General features: G+C 34.1%; 1 protein-coding gene and 1 long non-coding RNA gene across 2 annotated transcripts in view; both read right to left on the bottom strand.

Annotated features, from left to right (window-relative positions):
• Positions 1 to 18,706, bottom strand: part of LOC119068327 — a 134,481-nt gene that overhangs the window by 108,954 nt on the left and 6,821 nt on the right. Inside the window, exons 2-3 of the long non-coding RNA XR_005086132.1 lie at positions 14,114 to 14,119; positions 8,964 to 8,967 (exon numbers count right to left, since the gene is read on the bottom strand). This is a non-coding gene — a long non-coding RNA (uncharacterized LOC119068327). The remainder of the gene's footprint in view (positions 1 to 8,963; positions 8,968 to 14,113; positions 14,120 to 18,706) is intronic.
• Positions 1,511 to 18,422, bottom strand: LOC119068322 (BTB/POZ domain-containing protein 9). Its single transcript, XM_037171877.1, has 11 exons — positions 18,274 to 18,422; positions 7,430 to 7,530; positions 3,641 to 3,868; positions 3,415 to 3,571; positions 3,241 to 3,340; positions 3,076 to 3,183; positions 2,837 to 2,987; positions 2,659 to 2,775; positions 2,314 to 2,585; positions 1,802 to 2,248; positions 1,511 to 1,725 (listed from the first exon to the last, which is right to left on the bottom strand). Exons 2-11 carry the CDS (start codon positions 7,497 to 7,499, stop codon positions 1,675 to 1,677), a joined length of 1,701 nt encoding a protein of 566 aa, XP_037027772.1. The 5' UTR covers positions 7,500 to 7,530; positions 18,274 to 18,422; the 3' UTR covers positions 1,511 to 1,674.

Genomic DNA, 18,706 nt, shown 5'->3' with positions numbered 1-18,706 from the left:
ATGTTAATTTGGTTAATTAATGATAGTGATTCGTTACATTTTTGCTGATATTTCATTTAAAAGACATCCGCAAAAGAAAACGTCTGCCTTTCTATCATTTTTTGCGATATTTTTCTTTTGAATGGTGCTGTTCTAAATTCAAAGATAAGCCAAATACTGCCACAGTTGCTGCTCTAAAATTGCAGATGTTTCGCAACGTATATCAATTTTAAGTTTTTACCTTTGTAGCGGAAATTTCACATATAAAAATTTGTTATAACGAAAACGTAAAAAATAAATATTGTGGATTTGACCTTTTACCCATTCTTGAGTTGTTTTTCCTTAGTTTATTGCCAAAACAAACACTCAAAGCATATATTCATTCAATGGGCAGAGTTTGTTTTCAAAAGCTTTTCTGCTTTTAGATTACGTACAATTTTTCTGAAAGCCCATTTGAAAAAACGAAATATTTTCTTTACCGATTTTTGAGTTTTAAATAGCCTCAACTCTCCGATGCGGCGAACGCTAACGTGTTTGACACCGCACAAAATAGTTATTTATGCAACAAGTTGTAAGATGAAAAATTCACCAGAATCATAAAACTTAGTGACATATTTCTGGCCTAGACATTCGTTAAAACGATTTTTCACCATGAAGTCATGATGGCTCATTTTTGGCCAAATGGAGAAAAATATAGATCTGGTTCTGTTCTAAGTGAAACGTGTTTCATACAACGTTTTATGCAACCAGCTGCGAAAAGTGAACTTTCGAAATGCAAAACATCGCTCTATAAGTTGCAAAATCGGCCGTTTCTGTTACACAATTCGATCCATTTCGCATATTGTTGCGTAAATAACTATTGTCTACACAATTACTAATCCAACCGAGTGATAAATGCTTTTTCAGGCACTATATGTGTAGATTGTCACTAGAGGCCGCAGGGATACAACGCTTTCTTCAGAACGTTGTTTGACAAACCTGAACCGCAATTTTTTCTGTTTAGTGTGGATTGCCACTCGAGGCCACAGGGATGTACAACGATTTCCTCAAAACGGTGTTTGGCAAACTTGCAATTTTTTCTGTTTAGTTACTTAGTTAGATTGTAATTAACAGATAACCAAAACACAAAACCTAACATCAGGGATTTGTAATCATGTAGACGTATAAAATAGACAGACGCTATCTGTCGTTACTTCAGAAAGAAGAATGTTACGTTTATTTTATTCTCGATCCTTCCTGTAAAAATCGTCACAGTCAACTATTACTAAGCAGCTTTTAGGCCCGGACTGGTCATATAGGACCGTCAACATTTTTATAAAATTGGTTGAAGACTTGCTAGTGTCCCATTAGGTAAGTGTGCCTGTCTCCAATTGTGTCGTATTCATCGAGCATCACCCAATAATTGATAAGAAAACGGAATTTCAAATTAAGTAGGTAATTGGAGCTATTGTCTTGGACACTTGAATATCATCGAACCGAATCTGCAGCCTGCAGCGCACAGCATTATTTTTTGAATTAAAAGTGTTCAGTCTTAGGTTGTACTTGGCATTTATTTCCACAAAAAAAATAATGAATTAGATTCACACAAACAGTTTAACTGCGCTAAAAATGAGGTAAAAACGAGGGTAAAATAATTTACAACAAAATATATTGGTGAGTGAATTAGCTCAATAATTTAATAGCATAACGTTCCATTCACTGAGTCAGTTCTTGCGAAGGACACTCGAAATGGACACAATGAAATATCTGCAAGGAAACACAAAACAAAACGGACAATTATTTCCCACCCAACACAATCAAAGAAAAAGTATTTTTCTCTCACCTCATTCGCTGTATTATAAGTGCCGACAATTTTAAAAAATACCACAGGTCTCGGTTCAAATGTGAACTGTTGCCACGAACGTAAATGTTCCTTCTGTTTGTCCACCGCCATTTCCCAGTTCTGTGCATTAGTCGATGTTTGAATATAAAACGAATAGGTCCGATCATCACAGTCCCACAGCAACAGACGCAACGATCCAATGTGATATGGTTGGCCCAATTGAATCAAAATTTCACCACTGCCCAACTGATGGCATGTATAGCCCGAATCCCAGTCGTACGTTTTGGTGTCACCGTTGAGGAGATTATTTCTGGTGCGGCTGACGCCTTTTATGACAGATGCGCTCATTTCGACGGTGGCCACATTTTTGACTGGTGAAATGATTCCATTGATCAGAGTCGGTACCGTTTCGGTGTATTTAGCATTGAGGGAGACGACATGAAAGACCTGTTGAAACAATAAAATCCTTATCATCATGACAACTCCTACGCAGACCGGTGTATTAATCGTACCTTGTTTTCGGTGTTATGAGTGCCAACCAATTTGATGTAACGTACTGCTCTAGCAGGAAAATATAAATATTGCCAAGAGCGACAATAATATTCGTGATAGTCCACCACACGAACCCATTGCTTTTGGTTAACCGACACCTCAATAAAATACGAATACGAACGGTTGTCTTTGTCCCACAGCAATATTTTAACGTGATTGATGATGCTAATAGTTCCCAGCTCAACAATAATACCGTCATCATTTCTATCGGTGATTGTGTGTCGTGTGTAACCTGCAATAAGTTGCAACGTTTTATAGTGGTAACAATGTTTGTTGTAACAACAGAAGAAAAAAAAGTGGCTTACCCTTCTCCATGTCATAAGGGCTGTGATTGTCGTCCAAGAGTTCCGGTCTGTATTCATTAGGATCCTTGGCAATCATTTTTGAACCGAATCGGTGCGCCGCTACGTTTTCTTCGGGCCCTGTGTCAACAAAATAATTAGTTTACTCGAGTATTTTTAGCACTCGCTCAGAGGTACGTACATAATGCCCCGCGATATAGTAACGTTTTCGATGTTGTTTTCTCCTCAATGGCGTCCAATAATCGTTCGGGACTCAGGATACCACTTGGCCGAACGACTTTTAACAGTTGTTCAAGATTCATTAACGGTAGTCGAACCTCAGACACCACTGCCTGCGGATGGTAATGTTTTTTTTTTAATTATAGACACCAATTACTGAACTTGACTCGAAATACATCAAGTTTTTTCTCTTTTAAATACCTCAATATCCGTTGTTTGATTGACTTTGCACCAGTTACTGACTGCGCCAAAGATTATTACCTCAGGAGCGAAAAAAGAGTCCCGTTTCAAAAGTCCACAAAGCGATTCCTACGTACAAAACGAAATGTTTTCAATTCTGTATGGTATTCAGTAGTGAGCCCTTACCTGAGACAGATTTTTAAAACTTTCATGCACGAGCATTGCTGTAGCATTTCGATCCATGAACGTATGACAAACATTTATTAATGTATCCAGGCTATATAGTCTGCAAAAGAAATCATCAAAATTAAATTTTACTCGGATACACGATGCTCAGGTGTAATTATCCGTCTGTCTTACCTCGCTGCATCCAGAATTGCACAACCATTTTCAAGTGATAAAATTTGTCGTAAATATTCCGATATGGCCAATTCCAATTCACTGAATCCGTACTGATTTGCCAGTCCCAGAGTGTCCAAAATATTTTCTTCTTTCATTTGTGACAACGACAGAAAACCTTATGAAGGCAAGAAAAGGCAGGAAATAGAATGAGATGAATTTTTCAATGAGACACCTTTATACGTACCGGAGTATATGTATCCTAATAGGCATTTGAACGCTTCCAAAGGTATCTCAAGTCTTATATCGTGTTGAGTACTCTCCGATAGACCACCATAGAGCAAAGCACGAAAATATTCACTACGTGCAGCTAAAATTACTCGATGTGCTGGTATTTTATGTTCCTCGACGATGAATGTTACGTCGGAATAATCGTCAGACATGCATAGTTGAGCCATTTGATCGGAAAATCTCGCTGAAAATCAACACAACATTTTCAACGTTTTTCTCTTCTTAAGGCGAACTAAAAATTGGTCGATTCTACTTAATGAGATTTTCCTTGTACAAAATGCAGAGCGGAGTGTTGTAAATAGTTTTGGTTGCTACAATTTGTAAAGGAAAAATGTTCCCAGGATTTTCCACTGTATTTTGAAACGGAAAAGTCACATTTTGTAAAATCGAATATATTATGAATCCGAGGCCGATGCTAGTCACTTGAACCCGAATCTAATGGCTGGCAAAAATATGCTTCAACATTTTTTATGGGCCGTCTATTAAGTGCATTAATCTAAGAAGAAGAAAATTTCGAAAATTGTTTCGAGTTCTGACCTACCATATTTTTTTAAATATATTCGTTTATTATCATGGGCGTTAGAGTTTATCATTGATTTCGTCAAATAAAAAAGTAAAGGTTAATCATTTAATTTGTCAAACAAAATATAAAAGACAAAGAACAAATACAGAAAGAAAAAGGCGAAAAGAAATATCATAGCCGTTATCACAACTTCAATTAATAAAAACAAAGTGAGAAATTGCACGAAAGTCCTCACTTTCACTCATTATTTTAAGCTTTACTTCGGTCCTAAACCGGTCCATGTCTTTAAGCTGCCGAATCTGAGAGCTGAGTCGATTATATTCTCTGATAGACTTCATGAGTGAAGAATAATCAATGGCGATATGCACTCGACTTAGTCGTCTAGACGATCGCGAAGAAATATCTCTGTTCAATCTAATGTTAAATCCATGTTTCGTTAGTAAATTGAACATCCGGTACAAATGAACTACTGTTTCTACCGTGGCGAGTTGGTGAATAGGCACCGATTTGCAACTATACAGTAAGGTGGTCGGTGTTTCTCTTTGCAGTCGAAAGGTTGCTTCAATGCACTTGTTTTGAATTATCTGTAATTCATCCAGTTTTGTCTTGTTGCCTTGACTGTAGGTAGGAAACATAAAGACGATGTGACTTTGGACGTAGGCATTGAAGAGTTGTTTCCTCTTTTCGGTCGGGATGAATTTCACACGTCTCGTGGTCAACGTGAAGGTAGAATGTCAAATTCTCGTCCAAAAAAAGCCCCAAGTATCTGTAGGAACGAACCCGTTGAATGACTTTATCCTATGTTGGAATCGGGCAGTCTACTCGCTCGTTCAAATGTCATGTAACAAGTTTTACCAGTGTTAAATGTCAGTACATTCCTATTGATCCATCTATAGGACATCTATACCTTAAAGGTATTACCTTTCCACCTGAAGAAACAGATTTATTTCATTCAACTTAATTTACAGCTTATTTTGTGTGTGTTTTTGGCATTACATTTCAACAGTTTCCATAAAATCATGTGTGTTGTGTTGTATCGTTATTACCTCAACATGATCGGTTTCAAGATTTAATCACATGACCAAAGTACAATGAGGGTTTCCTGGTTTTCAATTATATGGATAGGAACGTCAATATAAGGCAAATGGATGTCAAATAACACAGAAATTTGAATGTTCTTCGTGTGTATAGCCAATTCTTAAGTGTCCACTCCACTCAACAAAAAGTACTCCGTGAGGGAGCAGTGAGAGAGCGAGCTGTCAAATAAACAAAGAAAAAATTGAAAAAATTCAATTTTGTCTCTCACACGAAGTACTTTTTTCGTAAGAAGAAACTAAGCAATGCTTAGTAAGCATCAATATTAATTACTGAACATTTCATTATTAACAGCTAGAATTTCGGTGGACCGGTTTGTTTACCGAATGTTCTTGCAACAAAAATTCTCTATAAATCGAAGTTTAAAATTCAAATTTGCAAGAACTGCACTCGTTCACGCCTAGTGATATTAATTGAGCTACAATTCCAACATCAACACCGCAAAATGACTAATTCCCACGTTGTCTTTTTAACACAATCGTTGAAAATACGTAAATCGTTTAACAATTTTCTCGATTAACGTAGTTCCATTCAAATTCCGCATATCTTCATCCACCCACCCCCCCAATAATTACAATATTGTTAGCTTTCGGTCGATATATCCGTTGTTAATTGCATATCGCTATTTTATATAAACATTCCATATACATATAGACACTAGACATCAGTAGAATGCATAGCATAGCATGTATATGTGTAACGTGTATAGTATATAGTACATATAGCAGCGCCCTTAATTATTAGCAAATTTAGACGATTAATCTTCCGCAAAATCTAGCGTAACTTGAAGTGTGATCTCCTAATTGTTTATTTATGTAAGAATGTGCAACTGACATGTTTGATTGCTCGAGTTTAAAAACTATAATACGGTTTATCACCCAACGTGATGTAATAATCATCCTTATTCAAACTGAACGAACAATAAAAATATGACATTTACATTCGCGATTATCGAAATTTTCACTTCGGTTTATGAGATTTTTTGTTCTGGTTAATGATTGGATTTTCGTTTAGTGATTCGGTGTGATATTACTTCTGTAACGTTGCCAGGGACTAGGAACTGTAGCAGAGAGTTGTTGAATCTTGAATTCTTGTCCCTGGATAAGTCGCCCGTCCATTTCAGCATCTATGACACAGACCCGCCATATACAGCAAAATCAATCAAGCTGCTTCTAATTATACTTTTCATAGTGATGTTATGTAGTGCAACCTTAAAAGTTCCAATCCGAAGATTTTCCGAACTTTGTAAATTTAACGACTCCTAAAGAATAGTTTGGAGCTTAATCACACCTATACGACGTTTTGCTAGAGCAGACTTTTTTAGGTATAAATATTGTTTGGCTTCAAAAGTTTCTTAAAATTTTCATAGAGATTCAATGTCAGATGCAGCAACCATTACTCTTTGTCTAATGTTTTGTATGTTTCTGTGTTTTCTTCATGTTTTTATAATATTTAAATAACATTTTTCGAAGAATTCCATTGCGTCAATGCAAATTCACCATGCAATTCTCTGGAAAAAATGACAGTGAGACATTTAAAATGTTAAAGACTGTAGCATGGTATGTTGTAAATATTTTCAGAATTTTTCGGAATCTTTAAAACTCACTCACGACTGTCACTCGATAGACTTTACACAAGGAAACGTATTGCTGCAATACTATTCTGTCATGTTTCACATAACTCAATTTTCAAGCTTATATTGTCATTTAAAATAGAAATTACCCGTTAAAGAGCGGTCTTTGAAAACAACAAGTCGGAAATAAAGAGCAAATACCTGTACGAAAACAACAAGACAGGTTAGATCTTTCGTTTTAGTCAAGATTGTTTAAGATTGTTCAACCGACATAACTTCAGCTGTTCCACACATGCAAACACATTGCTCAAGTGTGTTTATACGGTCTTACCACAACCACATACGTGTGTATGATTTTTGCACCCGTATGAATATAAGCAGTGTGTATTATAACTGGACCATCTGGTAAAACAGATGAAATAAATTGACTGTTCTCATTTTTCACTTTCACAAACAGAAATTCTCGGAATTTCTAAAAGAAGGATATAGAAACTTCTAGCCAATAGGCTCTGGCTACCACAGTTCCTAACAGTAATAGTATGTAAATTCCTTACCTGTCAACTCGACTTCTCCTGGCTTAGTCTTCGGTGATGGACCAGCCATTGTATGACTTTGACTACTCATTATCGTTCATCGAAGACAATTTCAAATATTTCTGTAAAAATAGAAATAAAATCGATAAAAAAAATTGTAAACTCTTTTTGGTGGAATAAGAATGTAACAATTTACACTCAAGCACAGCAAATGCCCATTTGTTAATTTACCCAACGAACCAACAACGTTTAATTGTTGAATGAATTTGGACCTTATAACGAATACTTTTTTTTATTCATTTGAGTATAAATACACTACATACATACGGCCGGTTAATAATCGCGTTTCTTGTTTATTGCTCAATATGTTTTCGATTAAAATTATTTTACATTCAGAACGAGGTGCACTTGAACATTTTCGATTTAAAACAGAAAATGCGGCGGTTTATGAATGTTTAGGTAAGGTGTGTACAGCTATTTGATCTATCCTTGGTCAGAAACACAATTTTAAAAGTGGAAATTGTCGATTCAATAAATTAGTTGCATTGCAAATTGAAATGAGTTATAACTTTGAAGAAGAAGAAAAATCGTTTGAACTTTGATTAATAGACGGACGGGGATAGGGAAATCGAATTACATTATTAGGGTAGTGCGATGGGTAAGGGACCGAGACTGGCGTAGTCCACAAAAAGTTGTTTTCGTCCCTAGATGTCAAATATCGATTTGAAAAATTTTTAAAAATTGATTTACAACTTGCGTAAAATCAAAGAAGCTAAATTTTCGAGTATTCGGTTGCGCACATATTTTGACCTCTACCAAAAACTTACTTTGAGATTTTTGTTAGCTCTATTAGTCTTATTCGACTAATTGGGGTTCCAATTTAACTGTAAAAAATAAAAACCGAAAGAAGTTTGTCGAAAAAGTATGTTTCGTGAGTCGTCAAAGTTCGCCGACTATGAAAAATTGAGTGGATCTTAGACTAGAAAATTAGTAACTTCATCTAGAAAATGATTCGATTTTTGCTGAAGTGGGCTTAAATTCTTGGGAATGTTGTAGGCCATCCAGATCAGAAAAGTTTTTGAAAGTATCTGAGAAATGTTTGTGTCGTGAGTGTTCGTTTGGTGTAGAATAGGGGCAAAATGGCCCAAATGAGAAAATCTCAGGATAGCCTACAACATTCCCAAGAATTTAAACCCACTTGAGCAAAAATCGAACCATTTTCTAGATGAAGTTATTAATTTTCGAGTCTAAGATCCACTCAATTTTTCATAGTCGGCGAACTTTGACGACTTACGAAACATACTTTTTCGACAAACTTCTTTCGGTTTTTATTTTTTCCAGTTAAATTGGACCCCAATTAGTCGAATACACGGTGAGCTTGAAAAAAATTTTATTCGACCTCTCGTGGACATGAAATGTTTTTAGTGGTTTTTGTAGAGGGCGGCACCACGAGTAAGAATAACATAACAAGAAAATATTTCGATGGGAAAATTTTTAACTAGATCGATTTTTCGTTTTTCTGTGCCCTGCAGGAAGCTTCGAAAACTGTTTGGACCCTACTGGTGACTTGTTTGATCACAAAAATATAGTTACTGTTTAGCCTGAGGTCTAAGCTTTACAGCGATACCAATCATGACATTCATGACTACCAACAAACATCTTTTATGAAGGAAAGTCATTCTGCTATGTCGATGTGAATTTTAAAGGCTGTATCATACGTGGATTACTTTTATTTTCTCTTATAAATTATTTTTAGTTATTTTACATAATTTAAGGGGTTAATAAAAGGTCGAAAGAAGATTTTTAACTCGAAATAGGTTTCTTTGTAAATTGCACCCATGAGTAAACTGCATTATCTCGAGTCAAAAATTAACAAACCTTTCTTTTGTTTCGTTCGTAGTTTCTCCAATAGTCATTCTAAGCTAATTCTGCAACATTTTAGTTGTTTCCACTAAAAAATGAGACATTATACGAAGAAATTTGGGTGGTCGTTCAGGTGTACCAACAAAGATTTTGTCAGAATGAAATCCAAGCTCATCCTTTGACCTTTTATTAACCCCTTAAATTATGTTAATTAACTAAAAATACTTTTTAAGAGAAAATATAAGTAATCCACGTATGATACAGCCTTTAAAATTCACATCGACATAGCAGAATGACTTTCCTTCATAAAAGATGTTTGTTGGTAGTCATGAATGTCATGATTGGTATCGCTGTAAAGCTTAGACCTCAGGCTAAACAGTAACTATATTTTTGTGATCAAACAAGTCACCAGTAGGTTTCAAACAATTTTCGAAGCTTCCTGCAGGGCACAGAAAAACGAAAAATCGATCTAATTAAAAATTTTCCCATCGAAATATTTTCTTGTTATGTTATTCCTACTCGTGCTGCCGCCCTCTACAAAAACCACTAAAAACATTTCATGTCCACGAGAGGTCAAATAAAAAAAATTTCAAGCTCACCGTGAATAAGACTAATAAAGCTAATAAAAATCTCAAAGTAAGTTTTTGGTAGAGGTCAAAATATGTGCGCAACCGAATACTCAATAGCTTCTTTAATTTTACGCAAGTTGTAAATCAATTTAAAAAAAATTTTAAAATCGATATTTGACATCTAGGGATGAAAACAATTTTTTGTGGACTAAGCCAGTCTCGGTCCCTTACCCATCGCACACCCCTATTACATTATGGAATAAAGTTAGTCGCACAACTACGTAGTGAATTCAACCGGTAAAAAGTTTGTGTTAAATTTACATACAAATTTTTACCAGTTGAATTGCTTATACCTCAATAACCAAAAAAAACCATTTTACACAAAAAACAAAGATTCAAACTTTAAGTCCATCAAAGTTGATGTGAAAAATACAACCCTTTGCCGACAGGAGTCAACTAATAAATCAGAATCTAAAAAACGAAATTGGTATTGGTATATCAAACTCATAATTACGTTTAAGTTACTACTAAGTATGTCCACGATGTCCACACACTTACGCCGTTTAGCTCTCCGTTTACGTGACAGTTTGTTTAAACAATTAAAAAGAGGCGGATTCTTTATTTTAAACCAACTGTCTAGTAAACGGAGTGCTAAACGATGAATTGTGATTACAGTTTAAGGAAATCAAATCAGCAGAATTCTGAGCTAATTACTTGAAATGAGGGATCAGAATTGTTCTCAAAAGTGCAAATTAGTGCCAGGAAGTCAATAATTTTTTTTTATAATAATGGGAAGATCAATGAACTGCTTCAAATGGGTTATTTCGGAGCAGGTAAGTATTTGGAATTAACTCTTTGAAACATCTAGTTGCTAAAAAGGAGGGTTTTTGGGGCTAGACCATTTCCGTACTAGTTTTTCCGTACATTGTTTTACTCTCCTAACCTCTTTCATTACCAAAATGTTAAACCGCGCGTGCAATAGCTCTTCATCTTTATTCATCAAACAATCGGTTGGAATTTGTCTGCGGTTCGGTTTCGAAACTTTGCCTTAGCAACTTTAATTTTGTAAATGTAAATGCTAGTCTTTGGGTTGCCTAGTTGCAACCATAGACAGAAAGTTTACTTTTAAGTCTATTGTCGGCCTCAATTCTGATATAGTCCAATATTTTTAGGATAGGAAAGCATCGTAACAGCAAATCCAATGGTAACATTTTCACTACTCCAAAATTCAATGAAATGCTCCTGAATCTATCGAAATTTTTGGGAATTTCTCTAAATTTAAGTGAATTGCAGAGCAGTTATCCGCAACGTCATCGGTCAATATTTGTTACCTACCGATGACAGAACATCACCAAAATACGCAGCGAACTTCGGCTAGTATTACTATATATATAGAGATACATATGTTCCTCAGTCCTGCGGAAAAAAATTTTGTCGAATTTTTCAGTGTGAACGGACTTGCGTCACGGCCATTCACTACCGTAGGGCCATGATGTGTTTGGTAACACAACAAATGAAGTAAAAGATTCGAAATTAAAAGTAACGCAAATGTAATGATAACCCCACGAACTATAAACGACTTACACCGAATGTAAGAAGACTTTTCCAACAACAAAAATCATTTTACATGCTCGAAATCAATGAGACCGAAACAATATCTATTTCTACAGTAAGATGGACATAAATGAATAAATTCTTTGGCCTTTACTTCACTTGCCGGTATTCACCTAAAGCCTTTTCACTTTATTTATCCAGAATTATGTTCCCTCTGTGGATGTTTTTATCCGCTTCAAAGAAAATTTTTCCTGTAAAATAACCCATTTATTCAAGAGGAATTTCTATACATTAAAATGATGAGTTTCAATTCACTCAATTACCGAGCAATGGAATCGGAAACTCTATAAACGTTGAACGTGACGCCATTCATTCCATTTTTGTACGCCTTTTTTATTGTTCTTCCCGTCTTTGTTCTTTGTTTCCCATTATTCCAAAAGCAAAAGTCAATTACAATGGACAATTGTGCAACGGACAATTCATTTAACAATTTTTTTCACCGATATACATTATACAAAATATAAACTTCTGCTTTACTTTCTTTCAGTATCGGTACAAACGCAAAATGAAACAATTGAATTGAAACCGCAATGAGCACATAAGCATCGAAAAAAAAACGGTTCGATTGACCGTGCAAAATGTTTGCTTTTACTGTAACTAGGTCCCACCTTTTGGGCGGGTCAGGTCCCTTGACTGTCAATTTTTTCAATATATTTTTGACCAATTTCATTGTTGAACTTCCGAAGCATCACTGATACAAATGCCTACATTTAATATATCGATTACTCTAAACATTACAACGAAATTTGACAGAAAAAGTTTTTCAAATAAACCTACGAAGACCGAATGATCTTTGAGTTCTCATTTTTCTTATAAATTTGCAGCAAGATTTTCAATCAACCACAAATCGTAAATAAAATGCGACTCGTGTGAATTACGGCCCTCGCTTCGCTCTGGCCGCAAACTTCCCACTCGTATGAGCTATCTATTATTCTGTTTGATTGCCATTTTGTCATATTTAATCAGAGTAGATGCGAAGTTTTACAAATGTGGAACGATGAGAGGACTCTTTCACTTTGGTAAAAAATTAAAAAAAACCGATAGATGTTCTTCTCTTACAGTTTTGTACAAAAAGGAAGTCCCCGGTATTTTACAAAACCGTCACTCGTGAATAAAATGTGGATGGTAATAAACGACCGATAAATTAATTAATTTTTTTTTTCGTTTCTTCACTTTTGTCGATTCAGAAAACGACAAAACATCTTTAAGTTACATTTCGTAGAAGGATGAATTTCCCTAGGAACGAACAAAATGTCTTTAAGTTACATTTTGTAAAAGGATGAATTCCCTAGGAACGAACAGAACGCCTTCTCATTACATTTTGTAGAAGGATGAATTCCCTTGGAACGAACAAAACGCCTTCTCGTTACATTTTATAAAAGGATGAATTCGCTAGGAACGACCCGCCTTTGCTTTATATTTCCAAAATCGACAAAGAGTAAACGAAAGACATTTTTTTATTTTTTACTGATTTACTGAAGAGGTGCCAGCGACATGTACCACATTTCTATCGGTATTTTATTATTTTTATCGGTAAAATTGAATTTTTCTATTGGTCGAATATAATATCCCATAAAATTATTACGACTCGTGAGAATTACGGCCCTCGCTTCGCTCTGGCCGCAAACTTCCCACTCGTATGGGAGTTGTAACATATTTTGTTTGATTGTTGGAATAATGAATTTAAAAAAAATATTCAGAAATTTTTTGAGAATGACTTATTTCTTATATTGCCTACAAAGAATGATGGTTACATCTACGTTTTTCATAAAATTTTCTACACTTTTCAATCATAGTGTGCTCATGACATTTTTCTGCCGTAAGACCTTGAGTAAAAAAAACATCTTTCTTTGGTAGTAGACGCATTAAATTTGTTAGTCAACTATCAAGTTGTTAGTCAACTATCAAGTTGTTAGTCAACTATCAAATTTGATAGTCAACTATCAAGTTGTTAGTCAACTATCAAATTTGATAGTCAACTATCAAGTTGATAGTCAACTATCAAATTTGATAGTCAACTATCAAGTTGTTAGTCAACTATCAAATTTGATAGTAAACTATCAAGTTTGATAGTCAACTATCAAGTTGTTAGTCAACTATCAAATTTGATAGTCAACTATCAAGTTGTTAGTCAACTATCAAATTTGATAGTAAACTATCAAGTTTGATAGTCAACTATCAAGTTGTTAGTCAACTATCAAGTTGTTAGTCAACTATCAAATTTGATAGTTGACTATCAACTTGATAGTTGACTATCAAATTTGATAGTTGACTAACAACTTGATAGTTGACTATCAAAGTTGATAGTCAACTATCAATTTGATTGTCAACTATTAAATTGTTAGCAGTTCACTAACAAGAAATGTTTACCGGTTACCGCTGGGCATGTAGTGCCGAAATTTTTCTTTCTACTTGTAACATGCACATTATCGAAAACATACTTATACGATTTACACACACTACGCAACAAAATCAAATTTCATCAAAGTAATCTTTTTCGATTGAGGCTATAATCAACAGTGTAAAAGGATGAATTCCCTAGGAACGAACAAAACGCCTTCTCGTTACATTTTGTAAAAGGATGAATTCGCTAGGAACGACCCGCCTTTGCTTTATATTTCTAAAATCGACAAAGAGTGAAGGAAAGACATTTTTTTACTTTTTACTGATTTACTGAAGAGGTGCCAGCGACAAGTACCACATTTCTATCAGTATTTGATTATTTTTTATCGGTAAAATTGAATTTTTCTATTGGTCGAATATAATATCCCATAAAATTATTACGACTCGTGAGAATTACGGCCCTCGCTTCGCTCTGGCCGCAAACTTCACACTCGTATGGGAGTTGTAACATATTTTGTTTGATTGTTGGAATAATGAATTTTAAAAAAATATTCAGAAATTTGTTGAGAATGACTTATATCTTATATTGCCTACAAAGAATGATGGTTACATTTATCGTTTTTCATAAAATTTCCTACACTTTTCAATCATAGTGTGCTCATGACATTTTTCTGCCGTAAGACCTTGAGTAAAAAAAACATCTTTCTTTGGTAGTAGACGCATTAAATTTTTTAGTCAACTATCAAGTTGTTAGTCAACTGTCAAATTTGATAGTTGACTATCAACTTGACTAACAACTTGATAGTTGACTATCAAATTTGATAGTCAACTATCAAGTTGTTAGTCAACTATCAAGTTGTTAGTCAACTATCAAATTTGATAGTCAACTATCAAGTTGATAGTCAACTATCAAGTTGTTAGTCAAGTTGATAGTCAACTATCAAATTTGATAGTCAACTATCAAGTTGTTAGTCAACTATCAAGTTGATAGTCAACTATCAAATTTGATAGTCAACTATCAAATTTGATAGTCAACTATCAAATTTGATAGACAACTATCAAGTTGATAGTCAACTATCAAATTTGATAGTCAACTATTAAGTTGTTAGTCAACTATCAAATTTGATAGTCAACTATCAAGTTGTTAGTCAACTATCAAATTTGATAGTCAACTATCAAATTTGATAGTCAACTATCAAATTTGATAGTCAACTATCAAATTTGATAGTCAACTATCAAATTTGATAGTCAACTATCAAATTTGATAGTCAACTATCAAATTTGATAGTCAACTATCAAATTTGATAGTCAACTATCAAATTTGATAGTCAACTATCAAATTTGATAGACAACTATCAAGTTGATAGTCAACTATCAAATTGTTAACAGTTCACTAACAAGAGATGTTTACCGGTTAGAGGCTGGGCATGTAGTGCCGAAATTTTTCTTTCTACTTGTTTCATGCACATTATCGAAAACATACTTATACGATTTACACACACTACGCAACAAAATCAAATTTCATCAAAGTAATCTTTTTCGATTGAGGCTATAATCAACAGTGTAAAATCCTGTTTTTCTGGGATAGCTTCCAGATCCTTCGTCCCACATAGCCCATCTTCGAACTTAGCCTCGGTATTTTACTTCCACAAATTTAAAAAAAAGATTCATCCAAATTGGTTAACAATTACTCAAGTTATCGTGCCCTCAACGATTTTTGATCACAGTGATCCTTTTTGTTACCCACATTTTTCGGTATTTTCTGGTGTAAGACCCTGACTTTCAGTCAAGGGAATAAAAACTAAATAATTTGTTGTCTAATCCAACACACAGGGGTGTAACTTAGAACAATTTTTATTGTCGCTGCTTACAACATTTTTGATTTTTGTACCAGCCCTGTTGAAGGATGTCGTTCAAAATGATCGACTAGTTTTTTAATTTTCTGAATGTTATTGTTTTCGGCAACAACGATTTTCTGTTATTTTTAACTTTTAATTGTCTTCCATCAATTGGCTGAAATCGATGGTATTTTACGACAATTTTTATGGTAAAGTGATGGTACACCCGTGAATCAACAAGAGTACGAAAAAAAAGTTACACAAAACAAAACGATTCATTGACCCCCATCGCACGTACACTTTCATTTTATAGACATTTTATAGATTGTAATACTTCGAGAATTATAAATGGGTGTGGGTCTCAAATATAAAAAAGTTTTTTTGACCGGAAAGCGCTGCATCGAAACAAGCTGTGTGACAGTGAACAAATAAAATTCGTTGTTTTCGTCTGCACTGTACAATTTTCATTAGACATTAACAATGAATGCTAACAATTTCGGTCATTATACCAACCGAAAAGAAACCACTAGGAATCAGCGAACAGCAGAATATTACAACGTGTATATTTTGTAGATAAATAAAACGGAAAATCTCCATATTTCGATTATTCATAGAAAAATGTATTGAGTCGGTGTGGTGGGTGGTCCGTATCTGTATGCAGAATTCATGACATAATACAAGAGAAAATTGTAAGAGACATATTGAATGCGCTTTTTAATTTTTAATTTGTCAGATCATCGCAATTGAATTCTATTTGTGGGAAATTCACTGATTTACTGAGACTTCCACAAAACTTTGCGAAAACTTACGATAAATCTTAGTAAACGTCTGGGTAATTCAATAAAATTAATGCTGAGAACTTGGCCTGAATATGAGTGACTTGACTTAAACCAGATATGATCCACATTGCGCAGGGTTCATTATCGGAAATTTTATTTTCTAAGATTACTGAAAATTGCATAAATTTACTGAAATTTACCGAAAAAAAAAATGGAAATTGATCTGCCCTGACTTAACCTCTGCAACATGAAGAGGATCATCAGGCTGACAGGTTTAACCTGATCTTCAGATTGGAGGCTTACCCGAACAACTGTATGAAAATATTGATGGTTGACGCATTCCGTGCGTTAAATAAAACGCATTCCGATGATCTGGACCATTGGAGATTGGGTTGGTCGATTGAATATAATTTTCGTTTGAAAAATAGTCTGACTCTAGTCTGCGTTATATTAGACATATAAATTATAAGTCAACTTATAAGCTAGAAAATATAAGTCACATCTTCATACAAGACGATCTGGAAGTTTACTTATAATTTCCAACTTATAAGTTGACTTATCTGAATAGTTTTGTCAAACGTGTTTGCTGTATATACGAGACGAGAGCAGAGCCTTAGCTACAGATCATAATTCATTGTTGACCTTCATTATCAATAACAGATGATTAATCTAAAAAAATTAATCGTAAAGTCCCAACACTGGTCAACAACCATTAATGTCACTCTATAATACACCACATTACAAATATTATTTAAGAGAAAAAAAAAAATTGGCGTGTGAGTTGAACCGACCTCGAACTAGAAAACGCAGTCATTGGAAAAATACACAATAAAGTGTTCTATCGGTGAGACATACTACAACACACAACGGAAAAAAATATGCAATTTAATAACATGGTTTCCTTCGTATAAAATAATCTCTTCAAAAATAACATTGTTGTTGTATATACACCATTGACTCTTTCATTTTATCAACGTTGGAAAGTATATATTGCAAGAGATAAAGGCATAATAAATAACGTTTTAGATGAAGGCTTCCCGAAGCCTTTGATATCAATTCACCACACACCTATCGTAAACACTTTGAAATTAAAAACGGTGACACTGCAAGTCATTATTGGGGAAAATGTGGTCATTTATTTCTTTTAATGTTTTGTGATCTTATTCCAGCAAAACTATATTAGAGATGAATCCATAGCTGTTACCTAGCATACTAAAATTTCCAAATATGCGGTCGGTCTGCACGAATTTTTGTTACACAAAAAAATTATATTTAAAATTAATGAAAATTAACTTAAATTATGGTAAGCATTCGGTTTTGCAATATACAATATTATGTAGTTCGTAGGAGACTGACCATTAGAATTCTTGATTTTAGTAAACTAATTAAAATTATAAAGTGAAATCGAGGTGAACTCAATTACAAAAAAAACCGACTTGATAGATCGGCGTTTTTATTATGGTGATTTAATTATTGCAAAACAATTGAATGGATAATTGTATTATAACGTCAGATTGTGTAATTATCATAATCCTGAGCAAGGGACACTCAAGTATCATTACAATCGAACATTTTGCCGATGATATTGTTGTTGTTTTTTGTAAAGAAAAATTGTGCTGACTGTATTGTTGACAATCAATTGGAATATTTTTGATATTCAAAGAATGCAAATGACAACAAAAATTGATAAAAACCGAAAATAAATATTTGGGAAATTCATATATACCATTTTCCCACAATGAATGTCAGTATAGAATACATACATACAACATACTCGGATTATTAATTAATTTATCGATTGAAGATTGCTATTCACTTCACAACAATTGTCGTAGATTATTCTATATTTTGTATGTTACCTGAATAAACTGTTAGAATTGAAGTTTCGTTGATTTTGATTGTGATTTGCAGGTATCCGATAAAATATTTTTGTTTGAAAGCTTCTTTTTAATACTTTTTGTTGACAGTTCTTAATACCAATGTGTGTGACACTTCGAATGCCAGTGTGGTAACGACTTGCAGATATATTTTTTCGTTAGGTTGAATTTCCAAACTGTGTAATACCCGTAATACCGTTTAGGTAATACCAATAATAATACCACAAATGTTTAAACCGGTAGCGGCTAATGTACTTTACTGTGTCATATTAATTAAGACCGAGTTTGTTTCTAATGTTTATTGAAAAAAAATTAACTTCAGATTCTTTTTGTAAAATTATTTAGCGAATTAGAGAAACCGATGCATTTACGTATATTTTGTGGATCGACTTCTGGTCGTATGAATTGGTAACAT

Source organism: Bradysia coprophila (assembly GCF_014529535.1).
Source record: "Bradysia coprophila strain Holo2 chromosome X unlocalized genomic scaffold, BU_Bcop_v1 contig_173, whole genome shotgun sequence".
Lineage (NCBI taxonomy): Eukaryota > Metazoa > Arthropoda > Insecta > Diptera > Sciaridae > Bradysia > Bradysia coprophila.
The sequence above is the reverse complement of the archived record's forward strand: the minus strand, read 5'-3'. Positions and strand labels throughout refer to the sequence as shown.